Source organism: Triticum aestivum, chromosome 4B, assembly GCF_018294505.1.
Source record: "Triticum aestivum cultivar Chinese Spring chromosome 4B, IWGSC CS RefSeq v2.1, whole genome shotgun sequence".
Lineage (NCBI taxonomy): Eukaryota > Viridiplantae > Streptophyta > Magnoliopsida > Poales > Poaceae > Triticum > Triticum aestivum.
In genome coordinates this window covers 72,967,536-72,988,085 of record NC_057804.1, presented here as the reverse complement: position 1 = coordinate 72,988,085, position 20,550 = coordinate 72,967,536, and the positions used below count along the sequence as shown (strand labels likewise).

Below are 20,550 nucleotides of genomic sequence, written 5' to 3'. Positions count from 1 at the left end.
GCCGTTTTCATATCCATTTGCCAGATTTCATAAAATTTGGCAATTGCTAACATGATTTGGACAGACTTAAGCATCGATACGAGTGAGAAAATCTCATCGTATTCAACACCTTGAACTTGTCGAAAAACCTTTTGTGACAAGTCGAGCTTTGTAGATAGTAACACTACTATCGGCGTCTATCTTCCTTTTGAAGATCCATTTGTTTTCTATGGCTTGCAGATCATCGGGCAAGTCCACCAAAGTCTACACTTTGTTCTCATACATGGATCCCATCTCAGATTTCATGGCCTCAAGCCATTTCAGGGAATCTGGGTTCATCATCGCTTCCTCATAGTTCGTAGGTTCATCATGTTCTAGTAACATGACTTCCAGAATAGGATTTCCGTACCATTCTGGTGCGGTCTGTACTCTGGAAGACCTATGAGGTTCTGTAGTAACTTGATCTAAAGTTTCATGATCATCATCATTAGCTTCCTCACTAATTGGTGTAGGAATCACTGGAACTAATTTCTGTGATGAACTACTTTCCAATTTGGGAGAAGGTACAAATTAGCTTATCAAGCTCTACTTTCCTCCCACTCACTTCTTTCGAGAGAAACTCCTTCTCTAGAAAGGATCCATCTTAGTAACAAATATCTTGCCTTCGGATCTGTGATAGAAGGTTTACCCAACAGTTTCCTTTGGGCATTCTATGAAGACACACTTCTCCGATTCGGGTTCAAGCTTATCAGGTTGAAACTTTTTCACATAAGCATCGCAGCCCCAAACTTTAAGAAACGACAACTTTGGTTTCTTGCCAAACCACAGTTCATAAGGCGTCGTCTCAACGGATTTTGATGGTACCCTATTTAAAGTGAATGCAGCTGTCTCTAATGCATAACCCCAAAAATGATAGTGGTAAATCGGTAAGAGACATCATATATCGCACCATATCTAATAAAGTACGGTTATGACGTTCGGACACATCATTACACTGTGGTGTTCCAGATGGTGTGAGTAGTGAAACTATTTCACATTGTTTTAACTGAAGGCCAACACGTAACTCAAATATTTTTCCTCTGCGATCATATCGTAGAAACTTTTATTTTCTTGTTACGATGATTCTCCACTTCACTCTAAAATTCTTTGAACTTTTCAAATGTTTCAGACTTGTGTTTCATCAAGTAGATATACCCATATCTGCTCAAATCATCTGTGAAGGTCAAAAAATAATAATACTTGCCGTGAGCCTTAACACTCATCGGACCGCATACATCAGTATGTATTATTTCCAATAAGTCAGTTGCTCGCTCCATTGTTCCGGAGAACGGAGTCTTAGTCATCTTGCCCATGAGGCATGGTTCGCAAGCATCAAGTGATTCATAATCAAGTGATTCCAAAAGCCCATGAACATGGAGTTTCTTCATGCGCTTTACACCAATATGACCTAAACGACAGTGCCACAAATAACTTGCACTATCATTATCAACTTTGCATCTTTTGGCATCAATATTATGAATATGTGTATCACTACGATCGATATCCAACAAACTATTTTCATTGGGTGTATGACCGTCGAAGGTTTTATTCATGTAAACAGAACAACAATTATTCTCTGACTTTAAATGAATAACCGTATTGCAATAAACACGATCAAATCATATTCATGCTCAACGCAAACGCCAAATAACATTTATTTAGGTTTAACACTTGTCCCGAAAGTATAGGGAGTGTGCGATGATGATCATATCAATCTTGGAACCAATTCCAACACACATCGTCACTTCACCCTCAACTAGTCTCTGTTTATTCTGTAACTCCTGTTTCGAGTTACTAATCTTAGCAACCAAACAAGTATCAAATACCTAGGGGTTACTATAAACACTAGTAGGTACACATCAATAACCTGTCTATCAAATATACCCTTGTTCACTTTGCCATCCTTCTTATCTACCAAATATTCAGGGTATTTCTGCTTCTAGTGACCATTTCCTTTGCAGTAGAAGCACTCAGTTTCAGGCTTTGGTCCAGCTTTGGGCTCCTTCACGGGAGTGACAACTTGCTTTCCATTCTGCTTGAAGTTCCCTTTCTTTCCTTTTGCCCTTTTCTTGAAACTAGTGGTCTTGTCAATTATCAACACTTGATGCTCTTTCTTGATTTCTACCTTCGTCGATTTCAGCATCACGAAGAGCTCGGGAATCATTTTCGTCATCCCTTGCATACTATAGTTCATCACGAAGTTCCAGTAACTTGGTGATGGTGACTAGAGAACTCTGTCAATCACTATCTTATCTAGAAGATTAACTCCCACTTGATTTAAGCGATTGTAGTACCTAGACAATCTGAGCACATGCTCACTGCTTGAGCTATTCTCCTCCATCTTTTGGCTATAGAACTTGTTGGAGACTTCATATCTCTCAACTCGGGTATTTTCTTGAAAAATTTACTTCAACTCTTGGAACATCTCATATGGCCATGACGTTCTAACGTCTTTGAAGTCCCGATTCTAAGCCGTAAAGCATGGTGCACTAAACTATCAAGTAGTCATCATATTAAGCTAGCCAAACGTTCATAACGTCTGCATGTGCTCCTGCAATAGTTTTGTCACCTAGCGGTGCATCAAGGACATAATTTTTTCTATGCGGCAATGAGGATAAACCTCTGATCACGGACTCAGTCCGCATCATTGCTACTATCATCTTTCAACTTAGTTTTCTCTAGGAACATATATAAAACATAGGGAAGCAACAACGCAAGCTATTGATCTACAACATTATTTGCAAAATACTATGAGGACTAAGTTCATGATAAATTAAAGTTTAATTAATCATATTAGTTAAGAACTCCCACTTAGATAGACATCTCTCTAATCATCTAAGTGATCACGTGATCCAAATCAACTAAACCATGTCCGATCATCACCTGAAACGGAGTAGTTTTCAATGGTGAACATCACTATGTTGATCATATCTACTATATGATTCACGCTCGACCTTTCGATCTCAATGTTCCGAGGCCATATCTGCATATGCTAGGCTCGTCAAGTTTAACCCGAGTATTTCTGCGTGTGCAAAACTGGCTTGCACCCGTTGTAGGTGAACGTTGAGCTTATCACACCCGATCATCACGTGGTGTCTCGGCACGACGAACTTTGGCAACGGTGCATACTCAGGGAGAACATTTATACCTTGAAATTTAGTGAGAGATCATCTTATAATGCTACCGTCAATCAAAGCAAAATAAGATGCATAAAGGATAAACATCACATGCAATCAATATAAGTGATATGATATGGCCATCATCATCTTGTGCCTTTGATCTTCATCTCCAAAGCACCTTCATGATCACCATCGTTACCGGCGCGACACCTCGATCTCCATCGTAGCATCGTTGTCAGCTCGCCAACTATTGCTTCTACGACTATCGCTACCGCTTAGTGATAAAGTAAAGCAATTACAGGGCGATTGCATTGCATACAACAAAACGACAACCATATGGCTCCTGCCAGTTGCCGATAACTCTGTTATAAAACATGATCATCTCATACAATAAAATTTAGCATCATGTCTTGACCATATCACATCACAACATGCTCTACAAAAACAAGTTAGACGTCCTCTACTTTGTTTTTGCAAGTTTTACGTGGCTGCTACGGGCTGAGCAAGAACCGCTCTTACCTACGCATCAAAACCACAACGATATTTCGTCAAGTTAGTGTTGTTTTAACCTTCTCAAGGACCGGGCGTAGCCACACTCGGTTCAACTAAAGTTGGAGAAACTGACACCCGTCAGCCACCTATGTGCAAAGCACGTTGGTAGAACCAGTCTCGCGTAAGCGTACGCATAATGTCGGTCCGGGCTGCTTCATCCAACAATACCGCCGAACCAAAGTATGACATGCTGGTAAGCAGTATGACTTGTATCGCCCACAACTCACTTGTGTTCTACTCGTGCATATAACATCTACGCATAAACCTGTCTCGGATGCCACTGTTGGGGAACCTAGTAATTTCACAAAAATTCCTACGCACACGCAAGATCATGGTGATGCATAGCAACGAGAGGGAAGAGTGTCGTTCATGTACCCTCGTAGACCGTAAGCAGAAGCGTTATGACAATGCGGTTTATGTAGTCGTATGTCTTCACGATCGACCGATCCAAGTACCGAACATACGACACCTCCGCGATCAGCACACGTTCAGCTCGGCGACGTCCCACGAACTCACGATCCAGTAGAGCTTCGAGGGAGAGTTCCGTCAGTACGACGGCGTGATGATGGTGTTGATGAATCTACCGAAGTAGGGCTTCGCCTAAGCACCGCTACGATATGACCGAGGTGGATTATGGTGGAGGGGGGGTACCGCACATGGCTAAAGATCAATGACCAACTTGTGTCTATGGGGTGCCCCTTGCCTCAGTATATAAAGGAGGAGAGGAAGGGAGGCCGGCCGGCCCCTATGGGCGCACCAAGTGTGGAGTCCTACTAGGACTCCAAGTCCTAGTAGGAGTCCACCAAAGGGAAGGAGGGAAGAAGGAAGGAGAGGGAGGAGAGAAAGGAAAGGGGGGCTGGCCCCCTAGTCCAATTCAGTTTGGGCTAGGGGGGCCGCGCGCCCTGCCTTGCCCTGCCTCCTCTCTTCCACCACTTGGCCCATGAGGCCCAATACTTCTTTCCCGTATTCCCGTATCTTCCCGGTACTCCGAAAAATACCCCAATCACTCGGAACCTTTCCAATGTCCGAATATAGTCGTCCAATATATCGATCTTTACGTCTCGACCATTTTGTGACTCCTCGTCATGTCCCTGATCTCATCCGGGACTCTGAACTACCTTTGGTACATCAAAACACATAAACTCATAATACCGATCGTCACCGAACGTTAAGCATGCGGACCCTACGGGTTCGTGAACTATGTAGACATGACCGAGACATGTCTCCGGTCAATAACCAATAGCGGAACCTGGATGTTCATATTGGCTCCTACATATTCTATGAAGATATTTATCGGTCAAACCGCATAACAACATACGTTGTTCCTTTTGTCATCGGTATGTTACTTGCCCAAGATTCGATCGTCGGTATCTCAATACCTAGTTCAATATCGTTACCGGCAAGTCTCTTTACTTGTTCCATAGTGTATCATCCCGTAACTAACTTATTAGTCACATTGCTTGCAAGGCTTATAATAATGTGCATTACCGAGAGGGCCCAAAGATACCTCTCCGACAATCGGAGTGACAAATCCTAATCTCGATCTATGTCAACTCCACAAGTACCATCAGAGACACCTGTAGAGCACCTTTATAATCACCCAGTTACGTTGTGACGTTTGGTAGCATACAAAGTGTTCCTTCGGTATTCGGGAGTTACACAATCTCATAGTCATAGGAACATGTATAATTCATGAAGAAAGCAATAGCAACATACTAAACGATCAAGTGCTAAGCTAACAGAATGGGTCAAGTCAATCACATCATTCTCTAATGATGTGATCCCGTTAATCAAATAACAATTCATGTCTATGGCTAGGAAACTTAACCATCTTTGATTCAACGAGCTAGTCAAGTAGAGGCATACTAGTGACATTATGTTTGTCTATGTATTCACACATATACTAAGTTTATGCTTAATACAATTCTAGCATTAATAATAAACATTTATTATGATATAAGGATATATATATATAATAACTTTATTATTGCCTCTAGGCATATTTCCTTCAACCGTCACCCACCACCATGCGCCAACGCAGTAGCGCCACCACCCATGCCGCCTCACTACGAACACCACCATGAGGCCAGTAGGACCAGAGAGAAGCTCACCAAGATGGGAGCAGCAACATTGACGCAGAGCGGGAGGGAACCACCTCCACCGCTGTCGTGCGGGAGGCCCGTGCCTCCGACACTGTCGTGGCAGCCGTTCGGACGTGACAGCGGGGCATGCCGGGCCACCCCTGGCCTAGCCAGGCCCGAAGCGGGCCCGTTAAGCCCCGCCGGCCGCGATGCAGCAGGCCAGCGTCGGCGCCGCCGGCACCCAGCCACTCGTCGCGTCCCTCCCACCTCCCAGAAGCCACGTCGAAGACCATCCCCGCCTCTGGACCGCCCAGGCCCAGATGGGGCCCGAAGGGCCCATACCTGGGCCGAGCGGACAACGTCAGATCCCGCCACCGCACCGCGCCGCCGCCCAGCTGCTCGCCTGCATGCGCCACGGAACCCCGCCGCCATGCTAGACTGTCGCCGCCTAAAAGCACCCTCCAGAGCAGCTCCGCCCGCGCCGGAGAGCGTCCGGGAGGGGAAGGGCCAGGAGGCCGCCGCCACGAGCAGCCCCGGGGCCAAGCCGGTCGCGGGCGCCGGCGCCGACGGCGGGAAGGGAGGAGGGAGGGGAGGGCCTAGAGGGAGGAGGCCGGTCGCGCGGCCGGTCGCCCACAGGGGGGGGGGGCGACGCGGTCGCGAGAGAGATGGGGCCCACCTCTTGTCCTTAAGGAATCTTAGGTGTCCAGATCCAGTTTGAAATATTCAAGGTGGCTTGCGTTGCCGAAGCTACCAAAGAAAAGTCAAAGTACATGAAGGGGCTTCAAGAGAGGAACATTGGGTGCCACCACCTCGAAAGCCGTGGTTACATGGGGAAGAGATTCATATGGGCCAACGAGGACACGAAACTTGAAAGTCTTGGCATCCCAGACCCCTTGGCAGAGTTTACCGTCCCGTAGGAGCGTGACGTCCTTAGGGCCCAGTACCGCTGGGACCCAGTGAAGAAGTTTTTCGAGATGAACATGGTCACAATGGAGTTCATGAGACTGCTGGTAGTTTTAGCTTCTAATCAATTTGACTGCACGTTTAGTCATATTTGTGAACCATCTTGTTCCTTTTGCATAGAGAGCATCACAGGATTGCGGCCGAAAGCAACTCGCCGTCTAAGGCGTTGGCGAGGCCCAAGTGGGACACTCCATTGAACTGGGCCTTGAACATATTGAAAAGACTCCCGGTGGACACTCGGTCGTTGTATGGACGCGTGCATGGTGTCGGAGACGGCGCCACGTGGAAGAAGTGCTACCATTCAACCACAGAGGAGAGAAAGGAAAGGCGGAGGTTAAATGAAGAAAACATCGACAAGAAGGTTGAGATTGTGGTTGAGAAGAAGTTTGCACCTTCGTATGGTGTCTTGGTTCCGGCTATCGTCAATTGGAGCCGGCAAAATCCAAATAAAGAGGCAGCGGACTTTGCCCTTTCCAACCACTTCGGGAGCAGCTTGACTAGCGTTGCACCAACACCTTCTCCCGCACCTGCTCCTGCACCGACTCCCGCACCTGCTCTTGCACCGGCTCCTGCACCAGCTCCTGCACCGGCTCCCGCACCTGCTCATAGCAGCCCGTCCTCCATCTCGGACGTGCTCGATGATGCTTTGTCTTTGGCTGAGCTCGACACCCTCACAGTACCTGTCACACCCGCCCTCTTCAATAAATGTATAATCTCCCGTTTCCGTTGCCTTTCGGGTGTCTCACATCATAGACATGTCTTTGCAGCCCGGTGACGTAACCCCGTGCACCTTACTGTACACCATCAGGGGCCAGAAGGTGGACGTGGGGAAGGCGACGATAATGTAGCCGAAGGAACAATTGTTCCACAACCGGTCGATCCCCCCTGACGTCTTCAATGTTTCCATGGCCAGTGTCAAACCGGGCCACAAGAATTTGGCTCCTCCGGTACTAGGGGGAGATGAGGATGAGACCCCGCGGCGGCTTTGCTATTGCAATACATGGGTCCTATTGTGGCCAAAGAGTCTGCTTCGTCTGGAGGCGGCCGGGAGCACACCCACGACCACGCAACCTCCGCAAGGTATGAACATCATCACCCCACCTACCCAATTAGCGTCACCTGTCGTGCCAGGTGATAGCGGACAAGGTAAGGAAGAGGCTCCATTAGTCGTTGACGACGTCTCTTCCGTCGAAGAAGCAATGCATGATATCGATGCCATGGATGAGGATGAGGATGACTATGACACTCTATAGTACCTCAATACTGGCGCCTATGACGATGGAGGATTGATGGCTCAGCAGTATGAGTACTCAGGGTTTGAGCGTCATGAGTCGGTGCCTGAATTGCCGGAGGATGAACGTATTATAGACAACCTTCTAGTAGGAAAGAAGCATAGGAAGAGATCGAGGAAAGGCAAGAAAGCTCCTGATATGATCCAGCCGCCTCAGCACCCTCGGGTTCAAGACCGTATACCTATCCCTGGTGCGGCAAAATATCATATTCCCGGTGATCTGATCCTACCTAAGAAAGCGGTAGAGGCCATGTAAGGCGATCTAAGGAGACTTCATGATGATGTGCTGCAGAGAGAGAAAAGCTTGATCGCCTCGGAAAATCCAGGATACCCACTCTATGTGGTTAACGTGTCGCGGCAAAGGTTGTACATCGACACATTCCCCGCGGAGAAGTTCTTCCTTCGATTCGATTACATCTTCGACATGTTTCACTTGACAAAGCTAGATTTTACGTTTGTCCGCCTTTTGCCTTGTACATGAACTACATCATCGGGATTGAGCAGATACCTCATATCTGTGTCGCTGACCCGTACTTCATGCACGAGGCCTTCTTGGCAGTCTTCCCAAAGCACCATGAATACGTGAGGGACTACATCGTCGATTTCATGGTCGCTAATAAGGACAAGGAGACGATTCTCGTGCCTTATCATCCCATGTAAGTCATCCGCGCGGATATCCTTCCTTCGATTTCAATCATTTATTTGCACGGTGGAGGCTAATTTGAGGTGTACTTATTTTGTGCAGTGGCGGGCGCGCCATCCTCATCATCCTTTACCCCCGATTCTCCCACGCTCTTTACTTGGACTCATCGAAGAACATGACCAAAAAGGATTACACCCACATCAAGTCTGTTCTCGACAGTGCTATCTTTAGGTATGGTGTACGGGGTGGAGAGATCAAGACCAATAAGACAAGGAACTGCGCACCCGCCTTCGGCCATAAGACCGACTTCTGGTGTATCCAGCAACCGAGTGGTACTCTTGGTGATGGATTCTATGTCCTCCACCACATGCTGGAGTACAGACGGGATCAGCAGAACCTTCGCATGTCACCTACATCCGGCGATGCCCATATTTTGCAATGGGCAAAGAACTTAGGAGATATCGAGGATCATCGACTTCGAGCTGAGTTCTATCACATCCAACATGAATTTTCCCAAATCATCTTAAAGGAGGTCATCGAAAAAACAGGGATGTTCTATGAAGAAGGGCGAATGTCGCGGGAAGACGTCCGAACACGCGTATTGGCTCAGCGTCTCAACACGAAGCCTTTCACTAAGCTTGGGGACTATCTCCTTGACTTGGATGGATGGCACGACATGTTGGAGTGATTGACCATATATGACAATGTGTCCGTTTAGTCCATACTTTCTTTATGACTAAACTTTGAGTTATGCACGGCAAAACTTTATTTGTGATGTAATTAAACCGTCCTCCTCAACTAGCGAAGATCACTCTAGTTAGGGCATTTTGGGTACGATGAACTTTGTTATTTATGCTTATGATATGTTGCTTCTATTTTTGCCAAGTCTGTCTCTTTCTGTTGCTCAACTATATATGTTGCATATCATCGACTCATGTGACGGTGCAGGTGCATAGATCATTGATGGCAAAGAAGTGCTACGCCAAGAGTATACGACGAGTGGCCGGAGTGTCAGGCCTGGGTGTATCGGTTTTCGAGCCAACCACTAGTTAGTTTAGGTTCATGCTAGTGCAAGAGAGGGATACGAACGGACGCCTCAAGAAGTACTACATTATGTATGATGAGACATGTCATGTAACTTGTATAGCTATATCGTGATTATGATGTGACGACATGATTTGCGTTGGATGATATGATGAGACTATTATGTGTATGATATGATGAGCATATTGCATGTTTATGATATGATTAGAATACTGTATAAAACCTATACAAAAATATCACAAATACGCAACAAAAATATATATATGAGAACATATAGTAGTAGCGCTCTTTAGCACGGGACAGGAAAATGCTACTGCTAAAGCACTTAGCAGTAGCGCTGGTTGGGAAAGCGCTGCTGCTAAGTAGGTATGTCAGTAGCGCGTGTTAAACAGCTACTGCTAAACGTTAGCTGTAGCGCCATATCAGTAGCGCGGTACCCCGCGCTACTGATAGACCTTAGACCCGCGCTACTGCTAGGATTTTCCCTAGTAGTGAATGCGACCAACCAAACGCTTCCTTAGCCTTACGAGGGCATCTCCATGCTGACCCGCAAATTTGCTTCCGCATCTGTCTACGGACATGGGAGGACCAGTCCGCGGACACGGATGCGGGAGCCAGCCATCGAACGCTATCCGCATACAATTCAAATACTGGTTAAACAAACCAGAAAAACTTCATTCAGACCGGATGATATTCATACAAACCAGACGAGAACATTTACATTTCAAACTTATTTTAACCAAAAACTATATCTGACTAACGTAAAACTAGTCTACGGCCGACCCCGGCTGATATCCGTTCCCACAACATGGATACCCCAAACTAGTCTACACCCAGCCGCGGCGGATCTTCATTGTCTTTCCTATGTGCGACAACCCGCTCATCGGATTGTCGTGAGCCTCGAGGTATATGCTTCAGCGGAAAGGGCAAGAGTTGTCACCGCTGTCCCATGTTCGGTTGCGTCGCTCGTCGAAGTAGCACCAGCGGATATGAAGGAAATTTGCCTAGGAGGCAATAATAAAGTTGTTATTTCATATTTCCTTATTTCATGATAAATTTTTATTATTCATGCTAGAATTGTATTAACTGGAAACTTGATACATGTGTGAATACATAGACAAAATACCGTGTCCCTAGTAAGCCTCTACTAGACTAGCTCGTTAATCAAAGATGGTTAAGTTTCCTAACCATAGACATGTGTTGTCATTTGATGAATGGGATCACATCATTAGTAGAATGATGTGATGGACAAGACCCATTCGTTAGCTTAGCATTATGATCGTTTAGTTTTATTGCTATTGCTTTCTTCATGTCAAATACATATTCCTCCGACTATGAGATTATGCAACTCCCGGATACCGGAGGAATGCCTTTTGTGCTATCAAACATCACAACGTAACTGGGTGATTATAAAGATTCTCTACAGGTATCTCCGAAGGTGTTTGTTGGGTTGGCATAGATCAAGATTAGGATTTGTCACCCCGAGTATCGGAGAGGTATCTCTGGGCCCTCTCGGTAATGCACATCATAAGAAGCCTTGCAAGCAAAGTGACTAATGAGTTAGTTACAAGATGATGCATTACGGAACGAGTAAAGAGACATGCCGGTAACGAGATTGAATTAGGTATTAAGATACCAACGATCGAATCTCGAGCAAGTAACATACCGATGACAAAGGGAATAACGTATGTTGTCATAATGGTTCGACCGATAAAGATCTTCATAGAATATGTGGGAGCCAATATGAGCATCCAGGTTCCTCTATTGGTTATTGACCGGAGAGGTGTCTCGGTCATGTCTACATAGTTCTCGAACCCGTAGGGTTCGCATGCTTAACGTTCGATGACGATTTTGTATTATATGAGTTATGTGATTTGGTGACCGAATATTGTTCGGAGTCCTAGATAAGATCACGGACATGACGAGGAGTCTCGAAATGGTCGAGAGGTAAATATTGATACATATGATGATAGTATTCAGACACCAGATGTGTTTCGGAGGGTACTGGGTACATATCGGGTCACCAGAAGGGGGTTCTGGGCACCCCCGACAAAGATATGGGCCTAATGGGCCAAGAGGGAAACACAACAGCCAACAGGGGCTGCTGCACCCCCCATATGGGCCGAACCAGAGGAGGAAGGAAAGAGGGGAAGATATAAGGAAGGGGAGGGATTCGACCTCCCCCTTCCTTCCCTCTTCTCTCCTACTTCCTCCCCCCTCCGGAAAATATGGTAAGGGGGGGGGGGGAATTGGACTAGGCCCCCAAGTAGGATTCCTCCTACTTGGGGCACCCCTAGGCTATTCCCCTCCCCCTCCCACCTATATATACATGGGGAGGGGGCGCCTAGAACACACATATACTATTGTTAGCCGTGCGGTGCCCCCCTCCATAGTTTACGCCTCCGGTCATATTCTCGTAGTGCTTAGGCGAAGCCCTACGCGGATCACTTCACCATCACCGTCACCACACCGTCGTTCTGATGAAACTCATCTACTTCCTCGACACTCTGATGGAGCAAGAGTTCAAGGGACGTCGTCGAGCTGAACGTGTGCAGAACTCAGAGGTGCCGTATGTTTGGTGCTTGATCAGTCGGAACGAGAAGAAGTTCGACTACATCAATCGCGTTGTCAAACGCTTCTGCTTTCGGTCTACGAGGGTATGTAGACACACTCTCCCCCTCTCGTTGCTATGCATCTCCTAGATAGATCTTGCTTGAGCGTAGGAATTTAATGAAATTACATGCTATGTTTCCCAACAGGATATGCTTCAACCGGAGGGGGAGGGTGCCCTCCGCTTCCCTGATGCAGGAATCAAGGTTAGTTTGGGGGTGGGCATGACAATGGCCTGCGAAGCGGGGAAGACACCGGCTGTGTACACCGGTGACGCCACGGTGGTGGCCTTCCTGGGACCCAAGCGGCGGCAACCTCCTATTTTCTACTTTTCCTCGATTTGGCGGCGGACGCGGATGTGTGGGCCGCCGCCTTGTCGATCTCCGCATAGCCTGACTCGTACCCGGTGATCTCAGCGGGCACAACCGACTTTTTTGCCGGAGATCTTCCTGCTCGCTGGATGCCATGGAGAGTGTGGAGAAAATGGTGGAAGGAGGAGATGGGATCAGAGGTGTGGTGTGATTTTTGCCCGACATCGTTTAAATAGCGGGCAAACGCCCGGTGCCAACTGACGTCGTGTTTAATGACGGGCGGCCCGTGAACTGAAGTGTGGCCGGAGTATGTTTCTCGGCACACCCGCGAGCTTAATAGAGGAAGGTGGGCAGTCTGTAACATTTCGAATGCGGCGAGAAGGCGTGTAAAATCAGGCGTGTAGCGGGCGGTGCTCTCTTGGCCGGAGCGCCACTTCAATGCCCACAGTGAGAGGTTGCGTCCGCTCTGAGCCAGCGTCAATGTAGAGCGGCTGCTCTACAACGACATTGACTACGAACAGCTAGCGTCGGGCGAGAAAGCTGGCGGGTGTGAGTGAAACATTTTTGTGGGATAGGTTAGTCAGGAGCGGGCGTGGCAGCGGCCCGAACGTCCGCACCCTCCATCCCCACTTGTCTCCGGTTTGTGAAAAAAAGTATGTCTGGGCCGGCCCGTGGATCGACGCAGAAACGTGTTGGATGGCAAAACACGATTAGACAACGTGGTCCGGATGGTTACGGATAGTTGAGGGTCGGCATGGAAGATGCCCTGCCAAGATCAAGCAGCCATGTACAACCGTTGTTTTCTTGTTGTAGGTGTTGCCACGAAGTTTTATTTCGTGGATGACAACACCTAATTTGATTTTTGGGTTGGACCAACCAACATCAGCCTGTGAGTAGCTGTTCCTACTCGATCTATGGCTATGTTTTGGAGGCTTGCATCCTTGTCCGGATACATATCGTTCGACGGGTCGATTATGGTCCAGAGTTATATAGTTTTGATGGCAGGATGCGGAGATGATGCAGCAAACCAGGTACAATATGGATGGCCCGGGGGTCTTTCTTTTATATTTTATGCCGATTTGTTTTGCCCTAATACTAGGGATAGCATTCTTTTTTTGCGAAAATACTTGGCATTACTTGGTATTGATGAACAATTAATAACATTTTTGATAAATAACATATACTTAATCATATCCAGAAGGCCAAGAAAGTTATAATAATTAATAACATATGGTTGAGAGAATCAATAGATGTAGAGGTTAGGTTATTCTCCTTCAGAAACACATAGAGCTACTATAATTATATTTATGGTTATTTGGAATGTGTGTGATTACATTCGGCTGACACCTTTCCAAGTCGTCACCATCGTGACTAACAGGTATGACACCCTACTAGTAATGCAGATCGGGAGTTTGCCTTCACGTATATTAAATTTTGGACAACGCTAACGCCCACACGTGTGGTTGGAGTCAAACCCACCCACACGCTCTATAACACACAGACTGCGCCACGTCACCACATGCATGCATGTGGGAATCTTTTTGGATTTTCAGTTTTAAAATGTTTTATCACTTAAATGAAAAATCCGATTGAAGATCCGTTTTCACCATTAAATCCCTCGCGACAAGATCTTCGAAACTAGATCTCATATCAATATATTTTGACGAATTTTTTTTGGGTTAGAAGTTGCCATGTCTATTGCTCATGAATTGTCATGATGTTTACACTAAAGTTGCCATGATATGTTTCAACTATTTTCTTCTACATTTAAAAGTAAATTTTGACATATTATAAAATGAGGAATTAAGAAACTAGACTTGCCATAAACTATAAAATAAAATTGCCATGATACATGCACTTAAAATTGTAATGGTTCATACAAAAAATAATTTTCATGCTCAAAGTACTGGAATTGCCATCATAAAAAAAATAAAATTGCCATGCCCTACAAACTAAAACTGCCACATGGCAACTTTATTTAAGCACTATGACAACTATAGTGTAAACATCATGGCAACTTTTGGGCAAAAAAAAATTGTCGAAATATATCAACATGTGATCTAGCTTTGAAGATCTCGCCGAGACGGATTTAATGGTGAAAACGGATTTTGAATTCAATTTTTTAATTAGGAGATAAAACATTTTGAAGCCGAAAATCAAAAAGATTCCTGCTGATGTCATATGTTCATACGTGACAAAATGAGTGGTGATGGAGGCGTGTGGGCGATGTGCAAGATGCCACACGTGTGGGCGTCAGTTTTTTCGTAAATTTCTATGATTAACTGAGCCACGAACAGAAATTGATGATAGTAATTTAAGCAGATCATCAGTGAGTAATAATTACATGTACAGGGAAACAAAGATACCAAGATGTACTTGGAAGCATCATGACTTTTTCCATGTTTTACATCCCACAGTTAAGGGGACATATACCCAATGATGATATTAAAAATGAATTGGAAAATACCTTTTCTGAAGGGTGATTATTAAGATACTTACATAGACCAAGACTTGATTCGCAACAATAAAAAAGATATAAGCATCTCGGTCAGTTTAATAGCTTGACGTAGGTTTCCCTCCAAAAAAAAAAGCTTGACGTAGAAAGACTTGAGCTTTTCTAGGAACCAACAGAAAGCGGTTGGAAAATTGAGTGCAAAATGTTTGCAGGGCCACGGTTTTATCGTAGTTTTAACATCCAAATCATGGTAGGAGCCAGAAATGCGGTCACAATATGACTAGCTAAGCAGAGTTAATTATGCAAAACCATATGTTTAGATGTAGTGATAAATAACCATGTTTTTCTCACAAATTACATACTTTCTCCATTCCATAATGTAGCACATATAGATTATTTAAAAGTCAAATTATGCAAACCATTTTTTGTAAATAAATTATGCAAACTTTGACTAAGTTTATAGAATGTCTGATGAATCTAATGATATACATTTAGCATTCCAGATGTAAATATTTTTCTTCATAAACCTGATCAAAGTTTGTGAGATTTGACTTTTGAAAGAAAATCTACATGCACTATGTTATGAAACGGGGGGAGTATTTCACCCTAATCCTGCACAGCACATACCTTTTCACAACCTTCTTCTTTCAACGAAAAACTGGCAACTAGTTAGCATTTGCATGGACAGTGTGTGTGTGTGTGTGTGTGTGTGTGTGTGTGTGTGTGTGTGTGTGTGTGTGTGTGTGTGTGTGTGTGTGTTTCGTGTTTTTTTGTGTTATGTGTTCAAGATCCCTGATTTCCCACTTGATGTCCATTGGACTACAAATTTCAGGTAATTCTCTAGTACAATATAAAAAATCACCCAACAATATAAAACATATATTTTAAATTAGAGGGGGTAATTTCTTAGAAATGCTTTAGCTTTTCCCTTTTCCTAACAAAACTTAACCGTGTTAACCTGTTAAGGGTTCTGACACACACACATTTTGTTTTTGTTTCGGGTAAAATGGAACCGGGTGAAAAAGGACTTTCTACTAAGGGCATGTACAGAGGGGTTGACTCAACTGTCTATAAAAGGTTCCGCGTATATATTTTCGTGACTTGGAAGAGAGAGAAGGTAGAAAGAGAACGAGTCCGTCTGTAGAAATACTGACATTTTATTCCCTTGTGAATCACTGTTTACCGACGCCTTGTTTGCCGTTGTATGGATAGGTAGTCTGTTGTGGCCCTAAAAAAATCTCTTATTCTGTTTTCCCCTTGACTACGAAACTAAGGGCATATACAATGGTTCTAACTTAGAATGTCACGTAGAATAAATGATGAGGCGGAGGAGAGAGAAATCATAAAAAAGACTTGTCTTATTTTATTTAAGAGAAGACAAGAGATGATCTCTTAGCATAATATGTCTCACCATATTTTTAGAAATAGCTAATTATTGAAGATGAGACTAAAAGATGATCCATTGTAGACATATTTTTTTGTCATCTCTAAATTACATGCAACACTTAAGATAAAACTATCTTGAGATAAGTCCATGTTACAACCCTGAACTACCATCAAAGTCTAATGTACAACCCTAAACTTCAAAACCGTCTGTTTTGCAACCTCAAACTTTCAAAACCAGACAAAACCTAACCCTCTCTCGGTCAAACTGGTTTCATACAAGTTTGAATGGTTTTGACCGGTCAAAATCCCAGTCATCATAAAAAACCCTAAACAAAAGCCTAGTCAACACTAAAAAAAACTAAACCAAAGTCTAATGAGCATCTCCATCTCCTTGATCCCACTCCCCCCAATTCGCCCAGGGCAGCATGCCCGCGCGCCACTCACTCGATTCGGCCCCGCCACCGGCGGCGAGCTGCGCTGCCTCCTCCAGCAACGCCTTCTGCCTTGGGCCAACACCCAGCCACCGCGCTCCGCGGGAGCTTCGCCCTGCCTACCTACCATGGACACCAGGGTCACCTAGTGGACCCGCCCGACTGCAGCCTGCTCAAGCGCCGCCACACAACCTCCTCTCTGAACGGCGCGCCCAGGCCATCGCCCTTGCGCGCAGCTGCAAGCAACCACCGGTTCGTCCGCTGTCCAGCACTAGCATCTCACAGGCCGCTGCGCCATGCTCGGCGGCACCATGGCTCCACCGTTGCGCTGGCTGAGCAGCTCCGCCGCCGCCGCTTCCCATAGCACGGCACGGCCACCCAATTTACCTCCCTCAATTCTAGTCATGAGGGCCTCCTTCTCCAAATCCAGTGAAGGTAACAGCCGTGAACTCTGCATCAATGTCGTCGTTGTTCAATGATTCAGACAACGTGAAGCTGGAGGACAGAAGGAGTGGAGGCGTCCTCCTACTCGGACAGTGCGGAGGAGAGGGAACATGTGGCAGCGCCAGTCTTCTCCGATGGCCGGCGGTGGAGCTAGTCGGGACGGGGTACCAGGGGATGGCAGCGGGGATGCGTGTTGAGATGGGGTCGGGTGGGGAGGAACTGAACAGAGAGAAAGAGATGAGATTGGTTTAGTGCCCATGCTGACATGGCAGCTGACTAGGCGTTGACTAGGCAGTCAACCATTGAAAACCAGTCAAAAAATGGTTTGAGGTGAAGAGGGTTTGTTTTTGTCCGGTTTTGAAAGTTCAGGGTTGTAAAACAGACAGTTTTGAAGTTCAAGGTTGTACATTAGACTACGGTGATAGTTCAGCGTTGTAATATAGACTTTTCTCAACTATCTTATCAACCATTGTGCATGACTTAAGCAGGCAAAAAAAAAACAGATCGTGTTGTGCTGCAGATAGCCAAATAAACAGCTTAGTGTACAGGGTGTCTATAGTCATCGTCTATAAACTGAGGTGTTGGGAACCTACAGATAGTAGGTGTCTAAACTAATGCACATGCCCTAACGGGCTATCTTCAGTTTCCGTGGGACAGGGTCGGATCTCACCCGTTAGACCCGTAACCGACCACTTTTCTCATTTGTTTTTCCTCCCGGTCAAATCTGCGCGCCAACGCACGCAAACTCCCCACATCCCACGTCAAGGTACGGACAACAGATGAGAAACAGCCGCGCAGGCGGCGGCTACATACACATACACATACACCGCAGGTCCGCAGCCGCGACTGTACTGATTATTGGTCACTGGCTGCAACCAGCAAGTCAGCAAACCATTCCCTTGCGGACCTCCATCTTTCCCACCGATGGCCGTCGCCCCGAGCTCGCCGACGCAGCGCCTCCGCGCGTGTATGCCGCCGGCGGCAGCCTCCGCCACGCATGTCGCGCTGCGCGTTAGCAACGAGCCGCACAGGGCAGCAGCGACGACCGCGACGACGGCGGCCGTGCCCGTACCCACTGCTGTTGTGGCGCCTGCGGATAGGCGTTCCGATGCCCAGGTCGCGGCGCCGTCGTTGGCGTGCACGTGGGAGGACGTGCATGGCGCCGACGACTGGCGAGGGCTGGTGGAGCCGCTCCACCCGGTGCTCCGCGCTGAGGTCGTCCGGTACGGAGAGCTCGTCGGCGCGTGCTACCGCGCCCTGGATCTCGACCCAAGGTCGAAGCGGTACCTCAACTGCAAGCACGGGAAGAAGCAGATTTTGCAGGCCGTCGGCATGGCCGACGCCGGGTACCAAGTAACCAAGTACATCTACGCAGCCCCTGACGTGACCCTGCCAATGGGGATCTGCCGTCCCTGCAGCATGAGCCGGTGGATCGGCTACGTGGCCGTCGCGTCAGACAGAGAGGCGGGGCGGCTCGGCCGGCGGGACATCCTAGTCTCCTTCCGCGGCACCGTGACCTGCTCGGAGTGGCTGGCCAACTTCATGAGCGCGCTCGCTCCGGCGCGGTTTGACCCGGCCGACCCACGCTCGGACGTGAGGGTCGAGTCGGGGTTCCTCTCCCTCTACACCTCCGACAACGGCACCGGCAAATTCACCGCCGGGAGCTGCCGCAACCAGCTGCTCTCCGAGATTTCCCGTCTCATCGCGGAGCACAGGCACGAGGACATGAGCATAACCCTCGCGGGCCACAGCATGGGGAGCTCCCTCGCGCTCCTGCTCGGCTATGACCTCGCCGAGCTCGGCATGATCCGCGGCGTCCACGGCGGTGCAATCCCCATCACGGTATTCTCCTTCGGGGGACCTCGTGTTGGCAACCTTGAGTTCAAGAACCGGTGCGACGAGCTCGGCGTCAAGGTGCTCCGGGTTGCCAACGCGAACGACCCGGTCACCAAGATGCCTGGTGTCCTCTTCAACGAGAGTGCTAGGGTTCTGGGAGGGCGGTATGAGATGCCGTGGAGCAAGGCTTGCTATGCGCACGTCGGCGTTGAGGTCGCCCTCGACTTCTTCAAGGCTGGGGACATCGCTTGTGTACACGATCTGGAGGTATATATCGACCAGCTCCTAAAGATCCCTAAGGACGAGGTCGCCACAGCTTCCTCGGTGAATAGGGTTCCATCTATGTTTGAGTCATGGAGATGGCAAATGGCGATGATTCGTGCCGGAGAGTGGCTGCGCGCGCTAGGAATTTGATGTGTCGAGTTGTCGATGCTTTGATTTGATGTCCATCACTGCAGCCGCGCGCCTCAATGAATAGTGATATGAAATTGTGAATCATCCAGCTGCGCACCTATATAATCGGGGATGAAGAGAGCTGATGATACTAGGAGTTCCTCCAGATCGGATGTATACTTTTACATGTAAATCAACTTAAATCGACGGGACATATGAAGATATATACATATGCATGACATGTTTATATACTAGACTGGATATGATGAAGGGGGATGTAAACTGTAATAATATATTAATTGTATGTACCATTATTAGGATTTCGGACTCATTGGTAAGTTTACTAATTTCAAACACTATTTATAACATTCTTCCATTTTTTAGCCTTAAATAGCTGGAGACAATGCTCTAAAAAGATAATTACATTAAAAATGATGACTTGAGTTCGCATTTACCGTCATAAATGTTTAAACAAGGTGTAGAAAAGGTTTTAAGTACTAGTACAAAACAGCTCAAATGGTTACTGAATTTGGTTTGGGTGGTATACAAAGTTGGAGATTTGGGGTCAATGTTACCAAACTTCATCGGAGATAGTCCATTTTGTGAACAACCTATTATTTTTATTGTGTGCATTGTTTTAAATTTTTGTCATAGGATTATGTGCATATATTAGGGTTACCATGCTAAGATTTAGTTTTTTTTGCTTCATTTAGATTATTTTTTTCATTTTTTTCTCTAAAAAGGTGGAAAAACTCCCGATGGATCTAACCATAGAACTCAGTTAACCATTTAACCCATTTGCAGCACATGAGTTCAAATTGTATATATTTTCTTGAAAATATTTTATATATATCTTTCTAGAGCTAATTTGATACACCTATAGTTCAAAATGGGACCACTTTCAATAAGTGCAGATAAATTTATTGAATGTATAATATACGAGAATTAGTGAAACTTGTGCAAAGCAACATAT

General features: G+C 46.4%; 1 protein-coding gene across 1 annotated transcript; it reads left to right on the top strand.

Moving 5' to 3' along the window:
- Nucleotides 1-18,272: 18,272 nt before the first annotated feature.
- Nucleotides 18,273-19,737, top strand: LOC123094464 (phospholipase A1 EG1, chloroplastic/mitochondrial-like). The gene has a single exon (XM_044516465.1). It carries the CDS (start codon nt 18,273-18,275, stop codon nt 19,596-19,598), a length of 1,326 nt encoding a protein of 441 aa, XP_044372400.1. The 3' UTR covers nt 19,599-19,737.
- The last annotated feature ends 813 nt before the right edge of the window (nt 19,738-20,550 follow it).

Excerpts from the sequence above, each read along its gene's own strand:
- LOC123094464 (XM_044516465.1), top strand. The coding sequence starts at position 18,273 with ATGGCCGTCGCCCCGAGCTCGCCGACGCAGCGCCTCCGCGCGTGTATG.